This window comes from Uloborus diversus, chromosome 3 (genome assembly GCF_026930045.1).
Source record: "Uloborus diversus isolate 005 chromosome 3, Udiv.v.3.1, whole genome shotgun sequence".
NCBI lineage: Eukaryota > Metazoa > Arthropoda > Arachnida > Araneae > Uloboridae > Uloborus > Uloborus diversus.
Genome location: NC_072733.1, coordinates 104,678,201 through 104,695,468, shown reverse-complemented (window position 1 = coordinate 104,695,468; position 17,268 = coordinate 104,678,201). Strand labels below are relative to the sequence as shown.

Sequence of the window (17,268 nt, the reverse complement as noted above, 5' to 3'; positions counted from 1 at the left end):
ATAATCGAGAACTTTTCAAGTCGATCACTCGAGTGATTGATAATCGAGATCTTTTGAAATCGAGAACTCGAGCGATTTGCTTCTCGAGATCTTTGGAATCGAGTTCTCGAGCGATTGACTTCTCGAGATCTTTGGAATCGAGTACTCGAGCGATTGACTTTTCGAGATCTTTATAATCGAGTACTCGAGCGATTGACTTTTCGAGATCTTTATAATCGAGTACTCGAGCGATTGACTTCTCGAGATCTTTATAATCGAGTACTCGAGCGATTGACTTCTAGAGATCTTTTGAATCGAGTACTCGAGCGATTGACTTCTCGAGATCTTTTGAATCGAGATGTCGAGATGTTTTTAATCGAGATCTCGAGATGTTTCAAATCGAGATCTCGAGACGTTTGAATCGAGTACTCAAGTAGTTCATTTTCTGAGCTTTTCCAGAATTGAGTTTACTGCTACAGGGGTACTTACTAAAAAGGGGGAGGGGGCATGGTGCAACTTGCGCCATTGGCCGGTTTTTTCAGAGTGTTTTTTATTTCATTTTCGGAAGGGGTGGGGGCATGGCGCAGCCAGTGCCACTAAAATTTTGAGGTCTAGTTTTTTGAGAGGGTTCTTTAAATCTCATTTTCGGGAGGGGGGAGGGGTCCATAGCACAGCCTGCGAAACTGAAATTTTTAGAAGGGATTTTTTGAGGGATTTTTAAATCTCATTTCGGGAGTTGGGGGGAGCTCTTTCTAGACGGATGCCCCGTAACATTTGATAGGGTGCGCCATATCGCCCAGCAAAAGGGGGGGGGGATACCCTTAACTTTTGGAACAGTTGAATTCCCGAGTTGTTTTGGCAGGGGTACGCTCAAAATAGGAATGTGCCATTAAGCCTATCATTTATGGGTATAATAAGGGGCGAACCCTCCTGGCTTTTAGAAGTTATTGTATTCATTGCTTGTCAACACTACTGTTAGCTTATCAGAAACTAGGAGCCCGGCATTTGGACGACCCGGCATGGAGTAGTATAAACTTTTATAAGTTTATGGGTGGCAGCTAAAAACCTGGCAACGGTCCCTTGACTCTTGGTGGCCCTCAGGGGGATTCCCCGGAGTGATTGAAATGATACGCTATCACCCCCTCTCCCTTCGATCTCAATTTGTGCAACGGGTTGATTTCTCGATTTTTATTTTTTTACAATCATTTTGAGTGATTTATTCGAACGGCTATGCATTTAAAGTAATGATTCTCAGATATCACGTGATTATTTCGAACGGTTTCGATCTCTCAAACATGAAGTTAATTATGTAAACAAGTAGGGGAATCGTTGCTCTGCGCAAAAGGACTCATTTATTCTTGTTTATTGCTTTTGCTTTTTTTTGTGTGTGTGTGTGAGTGCGTTCTTGTTAGTAGAATTATATTAATCTGACTGATACATGAGGTGGGAGGGTAAAATATTTCTGGCTGCATTTTCCAGAAGATTGGGATTCCCGGTGCATTGAAAGTTACAAGTGAGGCTTGAAGTGCATTGAAGTTCATGATTTTTTTTTCTTTCTTGATTCGCTCTTTTTTATTTTTATTTTTCATTCGCTGACTTAAATATGTAATTAAAAGCGCAGGGAGTGAAGTTGAAATGTTTCTGAATGCATTAAAAAGAAATATTGAAGATTGTCGTGTAGGATTAGTTTTAGCTTCCACTCTTTGACCCTTTTTTTTAATAAAAATTATATTTTATACAGATTATTGTTTTTTTTTTTTTTAAATTCCATGCGCAAGATATTTGTGACTTCTTGTGTGCGTAGCATTTATTTTTGCGTGCGTAGTTGAATTTAAATGTTTTTCTTGTTTTACTCGCTTCTGGTTATGTCATATTCCTTATATTTTCATAAATGTTGATTAGTATATTATTTACTCAACTTAAAAATTTGGAGTCAATTGATGTGCTGATTTTATGAGTTTTTTTTTTTTTTGTAAAGTGTGTTGAGGCAAAACTGCTGAAAATGCTTTGGTTCGCGACGGTCCATTTTGGAATTTAAGGTTTCGTAGCTGCGCTTCATTTTCCGTGCGCTGGTCCTCAAAAAGGACAAATTGATTATCAAGTTTCTCTGAAAAGCAGATTACGTATTGGATTTTCAAATTATCCGAGACGCTCGATAACCGAACATTCGACAACAGGCAATATATTATACAAGGGTTCCCATGAGAGAGAGGGCGGGGGGGGGGGGGGGGAGAGCCATGGCGCAGCCCGCGCCATTGAAGTTTTGAAGAGAGAGGGTAACTTATAAGAAGGCTTTTCGTCTTATTTTAGGGGGCTCTCGTTCTGGGGGTTCTTCGTCGCATTTGAGGGATGATTGCCATCGCCAGGTGGGGGGGGATGGGCACCACTGCATTATAAACACTACATTGCGTTAAAACGTTTCACAACCGTTTTGACATGGTTGTCACAGCGTTAACAATCGTTTTAAAACCTTTATCTCAACGAAGTGTGCTCTCTGAGTAACACCATCCGAAAAAAAAGCACTTCAGAAGCAATTATTTGATTCTGAAACCTTTTAGAATGACAGAGGTGTTCGTCTGTTCCTGTGAGCAATGGCGCGCCTCTTATGACAATTCCACCTCCCCCTCCCCCTAAGAAACAATGATCCGAAAACGAGCTAAGACCTTAAATTCTCAATTACACAGTTTGTGCAATACTAGTTCAATATATTTTTAAGTTTAACAACTCTCAAGTTTAAACCTGCTAGTGTCGCCCAAAGACCCGCCCATATTATCATTATCACTCACTTTTTAATAAAAATTGTACATATTTAATCTTAATAACTGTCAAGTTCAAAACAGTATGGAAAGCGTTTCTCTACCCTTTGTTTCAAGATTTCACCGCCGAATCACACCAGGGACAGATACAGAAAACCATTATGGGGGGGGGGTCGTGTTGAAGAAAGCCCCCCCCCCCCATGAACGAAATTCCCGTTTTTGATACGAAAAATGTCTGAACGTGTTTGAGAGTCAATAAAAAGCATCAAATCGATTAGGAATAAGGCACCTAATTGGAGATAAACGTTGCAAATTAATTTCATGAGCAATGAAACGAAGTAGTAGTTCAAATATTTACTTTAAAAAATAATTAATGAAATGAACAGATACTGTCATCGTTTGCATTTTATGCATGAAGTGTTTGAACACAATGCGTACGGATACTGTAGGTTTAGGGTGGGAGGGAGGGGGTCATGACCCCCATGACCCTCCCGTTGCATCCGCCACTCATACAACGCATGCCCCTCCATAAATCCGCTCATATGATAATTAACAATTTTCGTTCGAAAAATATCGTTCGATTATTATGAAATCTCTCAATTATCGAAAATTCGACGCCAAACATTCAACTATAACCCCATTCGAATAAAGCAAGCGAAAAGCAATCATTCGATTTTAAAATCATTCCAAATCTATCCATCCCAAGAGCGAAGGCGCGACACCTATGAAGCTCTTCCCCAAGAGCAATACCCCCAAAAAAGACAAAATCTCCTAAAAATTACAATCCCACTGTTTGTGTCAAAACTTATTTGCACCCATAAGAAGGAATTACAGTTAGAAACTACAGAAGTAAAACTTGTTTTATTAAGAAATAAATAAATACCTTTGTGCCGAGAAGTAACATGAAATAACAAACGTTTTGTATCCCAAATATACAGAGTACTGCAGAAACATTGTTTTGGAGTTTTAAGGTGCTCTTTTTTCAACAAAATAGTAAGCTTTTGCATGTAAGGGGCCATTCATTAGTTACGTAAGGATGATTTTGGCAATTTTTGACCCTCCTCCCCCCATGTAAGGGTACGGAAGATTTTTCAAACCCCTCCCCCTATTCTTACTTAAGATTCCATTTCGTTTTTCAAAATAATAAAATAACGAATCTAACATCACTGGAATCGAAATTAAATTTACTATTATTAAATTAAACTTTTTTGTGTAATTAAATATTTACTAGAAAGTAGGAATTTAGACTGAATGTTTTTTCGACATTTTTTTGTATATGATGCGATGCTAATTAAAAATAATACATGCCATGCATAGTGTGATTCTTTTATTATGTTAAATATTATTCATTCTTTGTAAAACAAATTAAAAACAGCTTATCCTAATACGTTATTTATTTTCCAGACGCAAATGAAATATATAATCCCTGTCAAATCACTTGACCGCGCAATTTCAAATGTAAAACATCGACTTGGAAAACATTGCAAAAGAATGGGTTTTAATCCCCCCCCCCAAATATAGACATTTTTCCAATCTCCTCCCCCTCAAGACCCTTACGTAATTAATGAATGGTCCCTAAAGACATCCAGTAATGTCCCTACATCCACAATCTCATTTTGCGTTGAAAAAAAAGGGTTCCTTGGAACCCCGAAACACATGTCTGCAGTAATGTGTATAGTTGGACTCTAAAACGTTTGTTAACACCTGTTGCACTTGTATCATTACCCAATGGTATAGTCGAAGGTGGACGTAAGGGGGAAGACGTCCCCTCAGGTTTTCAACTTAAGTATTCCGCTTTTTACCTGAAATATAATTTTAATTTTAATGCCTCTCAAAGAACCTTATTAGCGCCCCCAAACTTCACTTCCAACAAACATATCATTAGACTACCAAAGCATCCCAAAGGATCTTTTAATAAACAAGCATTCGACAGCATACATTCAATTATAACAATATTCAAATGAAACATTCGAGAGACAATTATTTGATAATAACACCATTTAGATCGCAAGGGTACCTATTCCTCAAGTGTGCTGGCACACCTTTTAAAATCAGGACCCCCCCCCCCTCAAGAAGGATACTCCCTAAAAAAGACTAACATCCACTAAGAATTTCAATGGCGTAGTCTGTGCCATGACCCACCTCCCCTGTGGGCACCGCAGCGCAGCCCGTCAGTCACTCCAAATTTTTCTGGGGGAAGGGTTCAATGCAAATTTTTTCGGAAGACAACAAAAACCATGCGCATTCATAAGTAAAATCATTAACTTTTCAAAGCCAGCCCTCTGACCCCCTAAATGGCGGATACGCCCCTGCAACTGAAACACTTCGAAAGCAGGGGTACCCACCCGCCCTGAGGTCAAGGGTACCCCCCCTCAATATCGCGGAGACCTTCTTTCCCCCCCCAAAAAAAGAGAAAAATACCCCTCAAAACACCCTCTCCCCTCAAGAAGGATATTCCCTAAAAAAGGCTAACATCCATTAAGAATTTCAGTGGCGCAGTCAGCGCTATGAACCACCTTCCCTGTGGGCACCTTAGCGCAGCCCGTCAGTCACTCCAAATTTTTCTGGGGGAAGGGTACAATACAAATTTTTTCGGAAGCCAACAAAAACCATGCCCATTCATAAGTAAAATCATTAACTTTTCAAAGCCAGCCCTCTGACCCCCTAAATGATGGATCCGCCCCTGCAACTGAATCACTTCAGAAGCAGGGGTACCTCCCTGAGGTCAAAGACGCACCCCCTCGCAGAGCCCCCCAAAAAATGAAAAATACCCCTTAAAACAGCGCCCCTAAAAATGTCAGTGGCACAGGCTACGCCATGACCTCCCCCCCTCCCTTTCTAGGTGGGCACCCCTATCTATCAGAAGTCAACTATATTGAGAGGTTCATTCGATTATCAAATCGGTCGAAAAATACATTGCTCGAGTGATTGACATCTCGAGAACTCAACATCTCGAAAACTCAACATCTCGAGAACTCAAGATCTCGAGAAGTTCAAAGCGAGAACTCGAGCAGTTGATCGCTCGAGCACTCGGAAAGTGGCAATCGAGAACTCGAGCAGTTGATCGCTCGATTACTCGGAAAGTGATATTCGAGAACTCGAGCAGTCCATCGCTCGAGAACTCGGAAAATGATAATCGAGAACTCGAGAAGTTCATCGTTCGAGAACTCGAAAAGTGGTAATCGAGAACTCGATAAGTTCATCGCTCGAGAACTCGAAAAGTGGTAATCGAGAACTCGAGATACGATAATCGAGAACTCGTCGTAATCGAGTTCTCGAATGATCTTGAATAATCGAGTGATTCGATTATGAGAACTCGATTATGCCCATCACTACTATCGAGATACGCTGAGAAAGGCGTACGATTAAGGAAAGTTTCTAAAGCCTTATTTCATTCTTATTCAACGTAAAATCTTTAGATTATATAAATTAATTATAAAGATTAATTTTAGTGCTACCTCACTGTAAAAACATTTTGCAAACCTAGGAGAAACGATGTACTGAGTCTGAAGTAAAATTTCGAAGATTTGTGGGAAAATTATTAAAAGCGTTAAAGTTCAATGGCCTAGGGGCACGTGTTATTATTGACCGATCGAGTTCAAATTTTTCACAAGTTACTTTTTATTATAGTGTCACAAAACTAGGGGGCGTCACTTATTGAATTTCAAATTTTTTTTCCCCCTTATAAATAAGGACCACCCTAATATATATATATATATATATATATATATATATTTGCAATACATAGATATTTTATATATAGGGGGGGGGATTCAATAGAAAAAAGAGATGTAGAACTGCGCCTCAGTTGTGGTTTAATTTAAATATTCTGTGGAAAAATAAGTTGAAGAAGCTATGCCCTCCCCCCTTTTCAAAGGAAAAAACCTTGAATAGCAATGTTATGTATAACTAAATTTAAAATTAAAAGCTGATGCCAAAACTTATGAATGTGGAACTTTTATTTAAGATTAAAAGAAAATGAACTATCCCTACAAAACACAAAAGATAAAGGCCCTTGGGAAAAAATTAAGTTGAATGGCCATGTTATACTTGCCAACTTGTGGAAATGGGTAATCTGTAAAACGTAAGTTAGTGGCCATTCATTAATTACATAAGGATAATTTTGGCAATTTTTGATCCCCCCTCTCCCCCATGTAAAGATATGGAAGATTTTTAAAACCCCTCCCCCCTATTCTTACGTTAGATTCTATTTCGTTTTTCTAAATAGTAAAATGTTGTTAGAAAAGGTTGCGTTACGCTGAAACTCCCAGTACTTTATTTGAAGTAAATCAAAGATTTTTATTTTTCAATTATGTTATATGATGTGATATTAATTAAAAATAAAACGTGCCATGAATAGTGCAGTTTTTTAATTATATTTTACGCTATTCAGCATTTGTAAAACAAGTAAAAAATAGCTCATCCTTACGTTTTTTACCCTCCAGAAGCAAATGAAATAGGATCTCTTCCAAACCATTTGACAGCGCGATTTCTAATATAAAATATCGATTTTTAAAATATCATGTAAGAATGAGTTTGACCTCTCCCCTCCCCTCCCCCTCCCCCAAAGTAAGGGTATGTAGAGATTTTTGTAAACCCTCCTCTTCCTCGCGACCCTTAGGTAATTAATGAATGGCATTGTAACTGATAGGATCACTAGAACAAAATTTGAAAATAATGAAGAAATTCCAGAGTTTAAGAAATGCGCAACGTCCTGACTTTGCAAAATTTTACTATCTAAAATAACTAACTTTGATATTCCATGCGTTCAAAACGTCTTTAATCAATTTATAGGAAAAAAATGAATCAAAATATTTAATAGATTTTTGGAAGTCATACGTGTATTGCGACATTTTGAGGTAAAAGGATATATCAAAAAAATGTTGATGTTCTCCCTAACTTTATGACTCCCCCTCCACCCCCGATTTAAAGAACAAAGTTATTGGTCCCGCCAGATTCGTTAAATTTTACTGTCTGACTAATAATTTCATAATGTATATTTTTGTGACAATTGAATAATTATCTATTCTAGTAATATTTTTAATATTAAATAATGTTTCCATGCATAATTATAATTTTTTTAAAGCAGTCAGTCTGTTCGAGTGCCAAGCAGCAATCAACCCAAATCAACTTTGCCTCCTAAGGGGGAAAAAGATCCTCTTCCTGAAAGATCTTACAGTCCAGGCTCAAGTCATGAAAGAGCTATTGCAAACCAAATACCACCTAAGCATCAGATGAAAGTAATGCTTCCTGTTCATGAAAGGGGTAATTCAATGTACCAACCTGTTGTAGGTGGTGGTGGAGCTTTCAAACCTTATGAATTTGCAGTTAATAGTAGTAGCCCTATTCCTCCAGCACATCAGAGCACATCCTCAACAGCAGTTGGTCGAATCACATCACAGTATCAGCAGTTACAAGAGCAACCTCAAAATCTTGTAAAAGCAGATTGCAAATCTAATGAAAAAACGGATTCCAACTATAAATATGAAACACGTGAAAATAAACCTACAGGAAATCCTGCCACAGCATCTTTACCTCCTCCTTATTCACAGCTGGGTATTTCTAAAAGCACATCTCCTGGCATTACATATTCTTATAGTCTTATTCAACAAGGACTTGTTCCCAATCCTATGTATATAGCATCAGCGCATTCTGGTAATGCTTCTAATCCTAACACTCCTCCAGTGTCATATGCACTTCCTCAAGCTCCCTCCAAAAATCCAATGAACTCTGGAAGTCCTCCATTATCTCAACAATATGGACATCTCATTACAAATTCAAATGCTGGTACATCAGTTTGTCGTCCAAGTTCAGCACCATATGCTATGCCTGCAAATCGCGTAAATCGTAGCTATTCTCCAGTGGCACACACTGTTCCTCATTCTGTAAACATGAACTCAAATAAAATGCATATGATGCCAGAAGCTCATCTATCAAGTCGAGTTCATTTTAATGTGCAAGGTTCCAGTCATAGATCTCCTTCACCAGCACATTTGCATATACCTCAATCAAACTCTGGAGCTCTTTCTCCTCGCCAGTCTTCACCACATTTGACTGGTCTACCCAGTCATGCTGCAAGTCAGTTATCAAACACTAACATGGCATCATCTCCATACATCTGCAGTTCACCTTCAGAAAATCAAGAAATAGGAAGTGTTATTTCTGGTATTCCGTTAGTGAAGAGGAAATTGGTTACTGATGTAGTACCTAGAAAACGACCAAAATCTATTGATGATACTCTTATGCCTCCTCAATTACTGCCTCAAGTTCAGAATTCAAGCATAGAAGATAATGAAAATGCCATTGTCACTCCACCTCATCTAATATCAAATGCTCCTATGTTATCAGAACATCAAGCAATGGATTCCTTAGGTTACGCAAAATCAAACCCACCTTCGCCCATGATTTCTTCAAATTTGATCTATAAAAGTGATGCCATTTCAACACCTCCTTTAATGCCAGATATTATCGGTGCATCAGTATCTTCTCATTCAGATTCCATCAACGAGTCTGACTACTCTGGCAAATCTCAAAACTATACCGGTGGTCTTGGAAAGTTTAAAATTTCTAATAAAAACGGTGTTCTTGCATTTTTTAATGAATCAATTGAAAACACTAATAAATGTTCCTCTGGATCATCAGAAATTTGTTCTGTTTCAACTGCAAATACTTCTGAAGCCAAGGAAGATCAAATAGCTGGTACCAGTGTTGTGATAAACAGTAACTCTTCCATATCTTCTAGTAATACAAGTAGTAGCAATCATCCCAAGTTGAAAAAAGCGTGGTTGCAAAGGCATTCTGAAAATGAAGATAAAAAGGTTTTACCTGAACAAAGCATCGAAATTAAAACTGAATCGGCAGTTAAGTCTGAATTTAAAAACGATGTTAAATCTGAAGCAAAACGAGATATCAAAGCAGAAACTAAAAGAGAGAGTAAAACTGAAGCCAAGCGAGAGATAAAATCTGAAGCCAAGCGAGAGATTAAGTCTGAAGCCAAGCGAGAAATGAAATCTGAAGCCAAGCGAGAGGTGAAATCTGAGGTCAAGCGAGAGGTGAAATTTGAATGTAAGCGCGAGACAAAACCTGAATCTAAGCGAGATATTAAATCTGAAGCTAAGCGAGAGGTTAAATCTGAAGCTAAGCGAGAAATTAAATCTGAAACTAAGCGAGAGAGTAAATCTGAAAATAAGCTTGAAATAAAACCAGAATGTGACATAAAACCAGAAATAAAAGTAGAAACTAAGTTGGAATTGAAGGTTGAAACCGAAGAAGAAGATGTTCCTGAAATAACATTTGAGATGAAACCAGAAAACAAAGTTGAAATCAGAAGAACGCAAATTACCATAGAATATCAGCCAGACAATAAAGTAGAACCTGATCTAGATATGGAAGTCGAAGATGCAAAATCTGAGAACTCTATTAATGAAGGCTTAATTTGTGAGGAGTCTCTGGATGATTCAAAAATAGGAAGCAGTGAAGATGGCAATTTGGAAATTTGTGAAGACTTTGCTGATGTCGAAAGGATTCATGAATTTTCCAGCTGTGAGTCAGAAATTGACTTTGATCTTATAATGAATAAGAAAAAAAATAAAAGTCGTAAAAGTTCCCCTAGTGGGTCAAGCATAAATAAAAAGCTGAAAACAAGTAACAATTCTGATGCTGTAGATGATCAACCTTCACCAAAAAAAGAAAATAAGAAAAAAAACAACTCTTTTGATAAAGATTTATGTTCCAACCCAACTTCATCCTCCACTTCCCGGAAACGAGGACGTAAGAAAGGAAAAAATAGCTCAGATGAGAATTCAAAGAAGAAAGGTTAGTAGTGGTTAAAAATTATATTAAGTTGAGAATAATACTATCACAACTCTTTATTCATTTTGAAGTGATTTATCTTGTGCTTAAGACATTCCATTGGGTTAAAGGGGGGGGGGAGGAATCATTTTATACAGCAGAGACTTTGTGTCACCAAACCTAATTTGAGATGATCAAAAGTTTTGAACTCGAAAAATTTAATTTTTGTTACCATTTTTGATTATTACTCAAGCTCACATGTGTTAAAATTGGCTCTTAAGATTTTTTTTCCTTTAAACTACTTTAAAATTTCAACCGACAAAATCCACAAATCAACATTCAAATACAAAATTCAATGGCTATTTAGACGAAGTAACGAAATTAATGGCTGCTGAGTGTCGTAAATCTCTAAGACGGACAAGCATGGCACTCAATGTGCTTAGTTTCTTGAAAAAATGTCTACACGTAAAGTACTAAAAATGTGTCTGTCAACACTCTAGGAAATGCATCAACACTCATTTATGTCCCTAATTGACTTATATATCATGCAAGTATATTCTACCTTTAATCATGAACACTTTCTTTTTAAAAAATTGAAGTCAAGGGTTTACTTCCTTATGCAGGAAGTAGACAAAGTATATCTAAAAGCAATTAAAAGAGTAACAGAACTGACATTAAAACTCAGTAAGACGATAAAACCTCTCGTAGTCGAGATAAATAAAAGTGTTATGGAGGTTAGAAATAACTATGTTTGTAGGGTATAATTTGAAGGGTCTAGCTGAGTTAACAACATATTTTCTCTGCTTAGCCTGAGCAAAATATCAGCACTCCAGAATGTGAAATAACAGGACTTCAGTTCAAAAATAGTGCATGTGAGGGTAATTTAGTGGTCATTTAAAGAAATTTTCAGCTTAAATGCTGAAGCATGTATGAATGTAATGTCAGGGTTCGTACGGGTCATGGAAATCCTGGAAAGTCATGGAAAAACCATTAGCAAATTTCAGACTTGGAAAAGTCATGGAAAATTGACATTTTTTTCCAAGTCATGGAAATTTATTTGAAGTCATGGAAAAATGTCTTGGCCAAAGAGAATGTAACTGTAGCTAAAAGAGCATTAGAAATCTTGAGTGATTTAACAGCATTGCACATAAAAGCTATTAAAACTGGAAAATTGAACGATCTCAAAAACAAGTCTGAATTTTGAAATCTCATTGCATCCACTTCTGTAGCAGTCACTCATCTTTTTTTACAATGTTATTTTACCACTTGGACCATTACTCATTTTTAATTTACCATCATTTTCAGTACTTATATATTCTGTAGAATCAAACTTGCACATTTTTGATTTCGCCCACTCAAAAAATGTTTCAATTGCATCCGAGTTTTCCATCACTTGTTAACACTTTATTATTAAACTTATCATAGTTAATCTTAAATTGTTGAAGATTTTAGAAAATGAAGATTTTTAGTCGGGTATTGGGATACAGAAATAGGGGAATTCTAGTACACTCTGAAACAGTAGTACCCAACATGCGGCTCACAAAACTAATCCCTGCTACTCACTGCTATGTTCAATGTCAAGAATCAAACACAATGTTCTGGAATTTCTGAACTTACTAATTTATATCCATTAAAAAATGTGCAAATAAGTTAACAAGTAGTTATGAATCGGAAAATTTATTCACTACCAAAAGTTTTTTTTAAACAAATATCTGGTTTAGAAACATGAATTTACTAAAGAATGTGTCTTTTCTTTAAAAAACGAAAATACTGTCAGATTATGTTTATGGTTAAATGCGCAGTTGACATTAAAAGGCAACTTTTGAACAAATCTTATTGAAACTTAGTAATAACTCATTCAACCTTTTGTCCCATTCATTATCATTCTGCCTGTTAATAAAATTAAGAGATATTTAAGAATCATTATATTCCATTCACTGTATTTTTATTTTGCTTTGAGATTTTAAATTTATGAAATGAAGACAAATAAGAATAGTTTTTTAGGTGTACACTGATAATTTTGTAATTACAAGTGCTTTGATGAGGTAGTGGCACTCACGTAGGAGTTTTGCTTATGCTTTTTTTCTGAAAATTGGCGAATTTCATATTAAATAGTACTATTCCCTCCTTGTAACAAGGTCATGAAAAATTTTATGAAGTCATGAAAAAGTCTTGGAAAAGTCGTGGAATTTTTTCATCCAAGTAGAGTATGAACCCTGTAATATTTCAGCCTAATCTTTTAGATCAGTAATGCGTGAGGAACATGCCTGGTCTTACATTACAAATGTTATTAGGTCTGTCCCTCATAGATCAACAAATTTTTGCTTTCTTTGGTAGCTTCATCATTTTTTGTGCACTGTTTCAGAATTTTTTTATTCTTGTGTACTCTGATTTTATTACTGTATTCTACAAGAACTTTTCTTTAAAAGAAAAAAGAAAAGGAAAAAAAAACTAAAAATGAGTTAAGAACACACTTGTCAAACATGCATATTTTTTATTCCATCTTAAAACGCTATAATTATACTTCATTTCGATTTTTTTCTTTTTTTTTTTAAATTTCGAATTACAATAAAGTTCTGAAAAGCATAATTGAAAATTGTTTAAACGGTTAATATTATTCATGATATGTATGCCTCACTTGCCAAATCGATTAACTCCATAAAACAAAAAGTAGAGAAAAGTTATGAAAAAGATGATGTTATCCATTGGAGTAAATAGGGCCTCGTGTTACATTTTCTGCCATCACATGGTCAGAAATGTACTGAACCAATACTTTAATATAAATTCATATGCTAGGCATTAATTAAGCACTAATAAAGCAGAAATGATTTGTTTTAACAGTGGAGTTAATTGATTTGGCAACTGAGGCATCCAAATCTTAATTGTATTAACTTTATATAATTCTATATAATAGATTTCAGATAAGATACATATAAGAGTATATAAGATTTTTTTCAGTGAAGTTTTTCTTTCTATTTTTTTCTCCTGCTTAATCTGACTATTTTGAACTTTATACAGCGTTATGAATAAAATTAAATCAAACTTCCTATAGCTTAAATGTTGTATCTTGTATCAATAAATAATTTTAAAAAACCATTTCATTAATATCCAGAAATATCTATGAAAGCATTTTTTAAAATATTTTTGCATTTAATTAAAGGGATGTATCTCAAAGTGTTAAAATGTTCGTAAGCTTACAACCCTCTCAATTTAGGATTATAAAAATTTTTAAGTAAGGTGAGTTGGGGGAAGTGCAGCCCTTAAATTGTACAGTTCGACTTTATTAAGGCCTAGACATTACAAGACTTGATACAAATTTTTTAATTTTTATTTCATATGTTACCTGTTTTAGTGTGTTTCCCGAGACATGAGCCTGTTAAAATCATTGCAGGTAAAAATGTTGAAAAAAACATTTTAAACTATTGTGCTCTAGGGCCGCACTTTCTCCATAAAAGTGGGGCAAGAGCATCACCTATCTGATTTTTTTTAAAAAAACCGTTTGAGAAAATAAGGGGCAAGTGCAATCAATAGAGTATTTTTTCCTGATTAAAAACGATTTTTTTATTTTAATTTTCACCTATTCATTGGAAAGTTATTACATTTTTCCTAACAAAACCTGTGTCCTAACAAAACCCAAGTGAAGCACGTTCAAGGAACAAAGGATTATTAAACAAAATTATGAAGTTTTTATTTTAAATTAAATAAAAAACATGAAAGATAACTTTTATTATGCTAATAAGATTTAAAAAAAAGAAAAACAAAACTTGCATACCAAGGAATAATGTTTAAAACTTGAATATCAACGAACTTATAAAATATTAACTTAATAATACAAAAGGTAACTATACAACTGACAAAAGGTAACATGTCTTTGGCGAACTTGAACATATTTTTTTGTATAAGTACACTTAGTATAGTAATTAACAATAAATAAGTATAGTAATTAACAATTTAATTTTTATTATATTCTGAAAACGTTACTTCGAATATCAAATTTCCTCTACGATCTGAAGAGTGATTTGGATGGATTGATGCAATGTCATCGTCTCTTGAAGGATAACTAAACACAGTGCTATAATTTCCAGCCGCCTTTAACTTTAAAAATTTAATTTCAGGGAAATTATCATCATTTATATTAGTAATTTGTCCTACAAAATGTTTAGTCATCTTTTTTGTAGAAAATCTCACAAGAACCCAGTCGCCTACCTTTGTCTCCGTTGGATGCCTTCCCCACTGAATGATATCTTCTTGCTGTTTTTGCTCTGTGGCAATCATTTCTTCGACTGTCATTTCATCATGTAAATCTTCCCTTAAACTCATATTTTCATTATCGTCACTTTCTTCCTCCTCGTAATTTCGGAAGAATTACAAATTAATAGGAAAGTGCAGCCCCAAAAAATGCGAGGCTGCACTTGCCCCTTTTTTTCCAGGCCGCACTTTCCCAGTCGTATAATTTTCTGGGGCAACTGCAGCCCTAAAATTAATTGATTTGAAAGTAAAAAATAATAAATCTCAGCTTCAAAAATACGAAAATCAGACATGAAATAGTTGTACTTACGTTTTGGAAGCACGAAAAAGAGAGAACAACAACAGAAGAAACGATGATTTCTCGAACCATAACAACATGGCACTGTAGTGGGAATGAGAAAAGTTAGGAAACCAGGGAAGGAGTAGAGTTACCATTCAAGTAGCGCAATCTAAAGCACGCAGCGCAAAGTAATAACGTTTACCAAGCTACCCTGATGACAGCAGCCTTGCAGATATTCCCGGTTTCTGATTATTAACCTAAGCCGCACTTGCCCTAAGACCGCACTTACCCCAACTGACCTTAAATATAAATTTTCAATTATTTTTTTTTTCTTCTAAATTTGAAAACGCCATTTACAGAGTCCAAAAGTTCTGTTGCAACAAAAACTACTGAAAAACCTTCAGTAGCGTATTTGAAGAAGACTGGAGAACCTTTTTTACAAGATGGACCATGCTGTGATGTTGCTCCTCGCCTACCTAAATGTAGAGAGTGCCGTATGACACCACATCAGAGGAGTAAAAAGATGCCAAATATTTTCTGTAGATTTTATGCTTATCGCAAGTAAGTATTTATAAATGATTCTCTGTACTCTGTTCAGTGTAAAGATAGACCAAAAGTAAACAAATGAATAGTTATAAGATTTGCCCCTTTAGGGGATTTTCTCTGCAGTAAGAAATGTAAAGCAATATTCACCATATGGTTGGCACTAATTTTTTGTTGCCCATGTCAAACACGTGGTTGATGCTGATAAACGGTGCATTTTTTTTACATCTAAACCATCTTTTTCCTTGAATATACTATCATTAATTGATATTTAAAAGTCAAAATTCTGAGAGTAATTGATGGATTGATCTTTTGAATTCATCTGCATGGTACGGTAATAATACTCTTGTATATTTCAGTTAAATAAATATTGTACAGTTTTTAAGTCAAACCTGTGTAGCCAGTTAGAAATCAAACTAATATTAAAATGAACCATCCATTAAAAGTTCAAAACTAACAAATTAAACTGACAAAAAAAGTATTAAATTTTTAATATCCTTAAACATTATGACGAAAAAATGAGTGATGTTATTTTTTTGTGAGTTCTGATATTTTATGATTCTTAGACCAAACAAAATTAGCAGAACAATCTGTATTTTGCTCATGATTTTCTTATTCCTTCAAATAAAATATAAAAATTACAAGAACTAATGTATCTATATTTGCATGTAATAAATGTTAAGGTTTAATTCTTTTAAGATTGACTTATATTGTTTCCATGGAATCATTTTTAATTTGTTTAACTTTTCTTATGTTTGTGCAGACTTCGGTATGGAAAAAATGGAACTATTTTGAGTGCTGGTTTCTCTGAACCATCAGATGCTTCAGAAGAAGATTTAAAGCTATGGCTACCACCAATTGATTCACCTTCTGCTGACATTGAAATTGAGACTTCAAAATTCTTACTTACCCATATGGGAGATAAGTTTTGTGATCTGGTTGAAATGGAAAGGGAAGCTCAGAAGTTACACTTATCCACAGGTATGTGTTTTTGTTGGAAATTTCCTATTGAACTTCTACTAATGACTATGAAACACACATTTTGGTTCAATTTTTATATAGAGGACTTTCTTAATTTTACTATAATCAACTATCATTTAACTTGAAGGTTTATTTTCCCATGTTTTCTCTCATTGCTTTTAATTACTTTTTAACTTTTTTTTTTTCAAATCATAAGTGTTTGCATGTTAATTACACTGTTTCTACATTCATAGTATACATTAAATTCTTCAGCAGAGCAGAAATGAAATGTTTTACTCTAATTTGGAGAAAACATAACGTTTGCAAGTTATAATGGACTCAGTCTTAATAATGTAACCCAGTACTGAAAGAAATGTGTGAAAAGTGTTTTCTGTACTCTTCCTAAAGTGATTCAGGAAAGAAAATGAGAATTTTGTTTTGGTTGTTTTCTAATTATCATGTCTGAGCCCATTCCACAAAAAAGCCACCGTTTTGTCCTGCACCTGACAGCTCATATATTTCTTTAAAATTAAAGTTTGAGAAAGTTAATGAACAAAATCATACATGCTTTTGGGATTTCTTAAGCAACAAAATTTTGTTCATTACCTTTTAAATTATTTTTAATAGAATATATGAACTGTTAGGTCTAGGATAAAATGTCCGTTTTTCTGTTGAATTACCCAACTGTAGATAGTGCGATTGCACATTTCG

The 17,268-nt window shown here is 35.1% G+C and overlaps 1 protein-coding gene across 2 annotated transcripts in view; it reads left to right on the top strand.

Annotated features, from left to right (window-relative positions):
- LOC129218022 (probable JmjC domain-containing histone demethylation protein 2C) overlaps nucleotides 1-17,268 on the top strand; it is a 76,505-nt gene that overhangs the window by 36,992 nt on the left and 22,245 nt on the right. Inside the window, exons 5-7 of one of the 2 annotated variants that reach the window (XM_054852201.1) lie at nucleotides 7,825-10,550; nucleotides 15,414-15,615; nucleotides 16,361-16,578. In XM_054852201.1, the coding sequence (XP_054708176.1) occupies nucleotides 7,825-10,550; nucleotides 15,414-15,615; nucleotides 16,361-16,578 (3,146 nt within the window). Of the gene's footprint in view, nucleotides 1-7,821; nucleotides 10,551-15,413; nucleotides 15,616-16,360; nucleotides 16,579-17,268 lie in introns of both variants that reach the window. The other variant, XM_054852200.1, reaches the window with a different exon arrangement.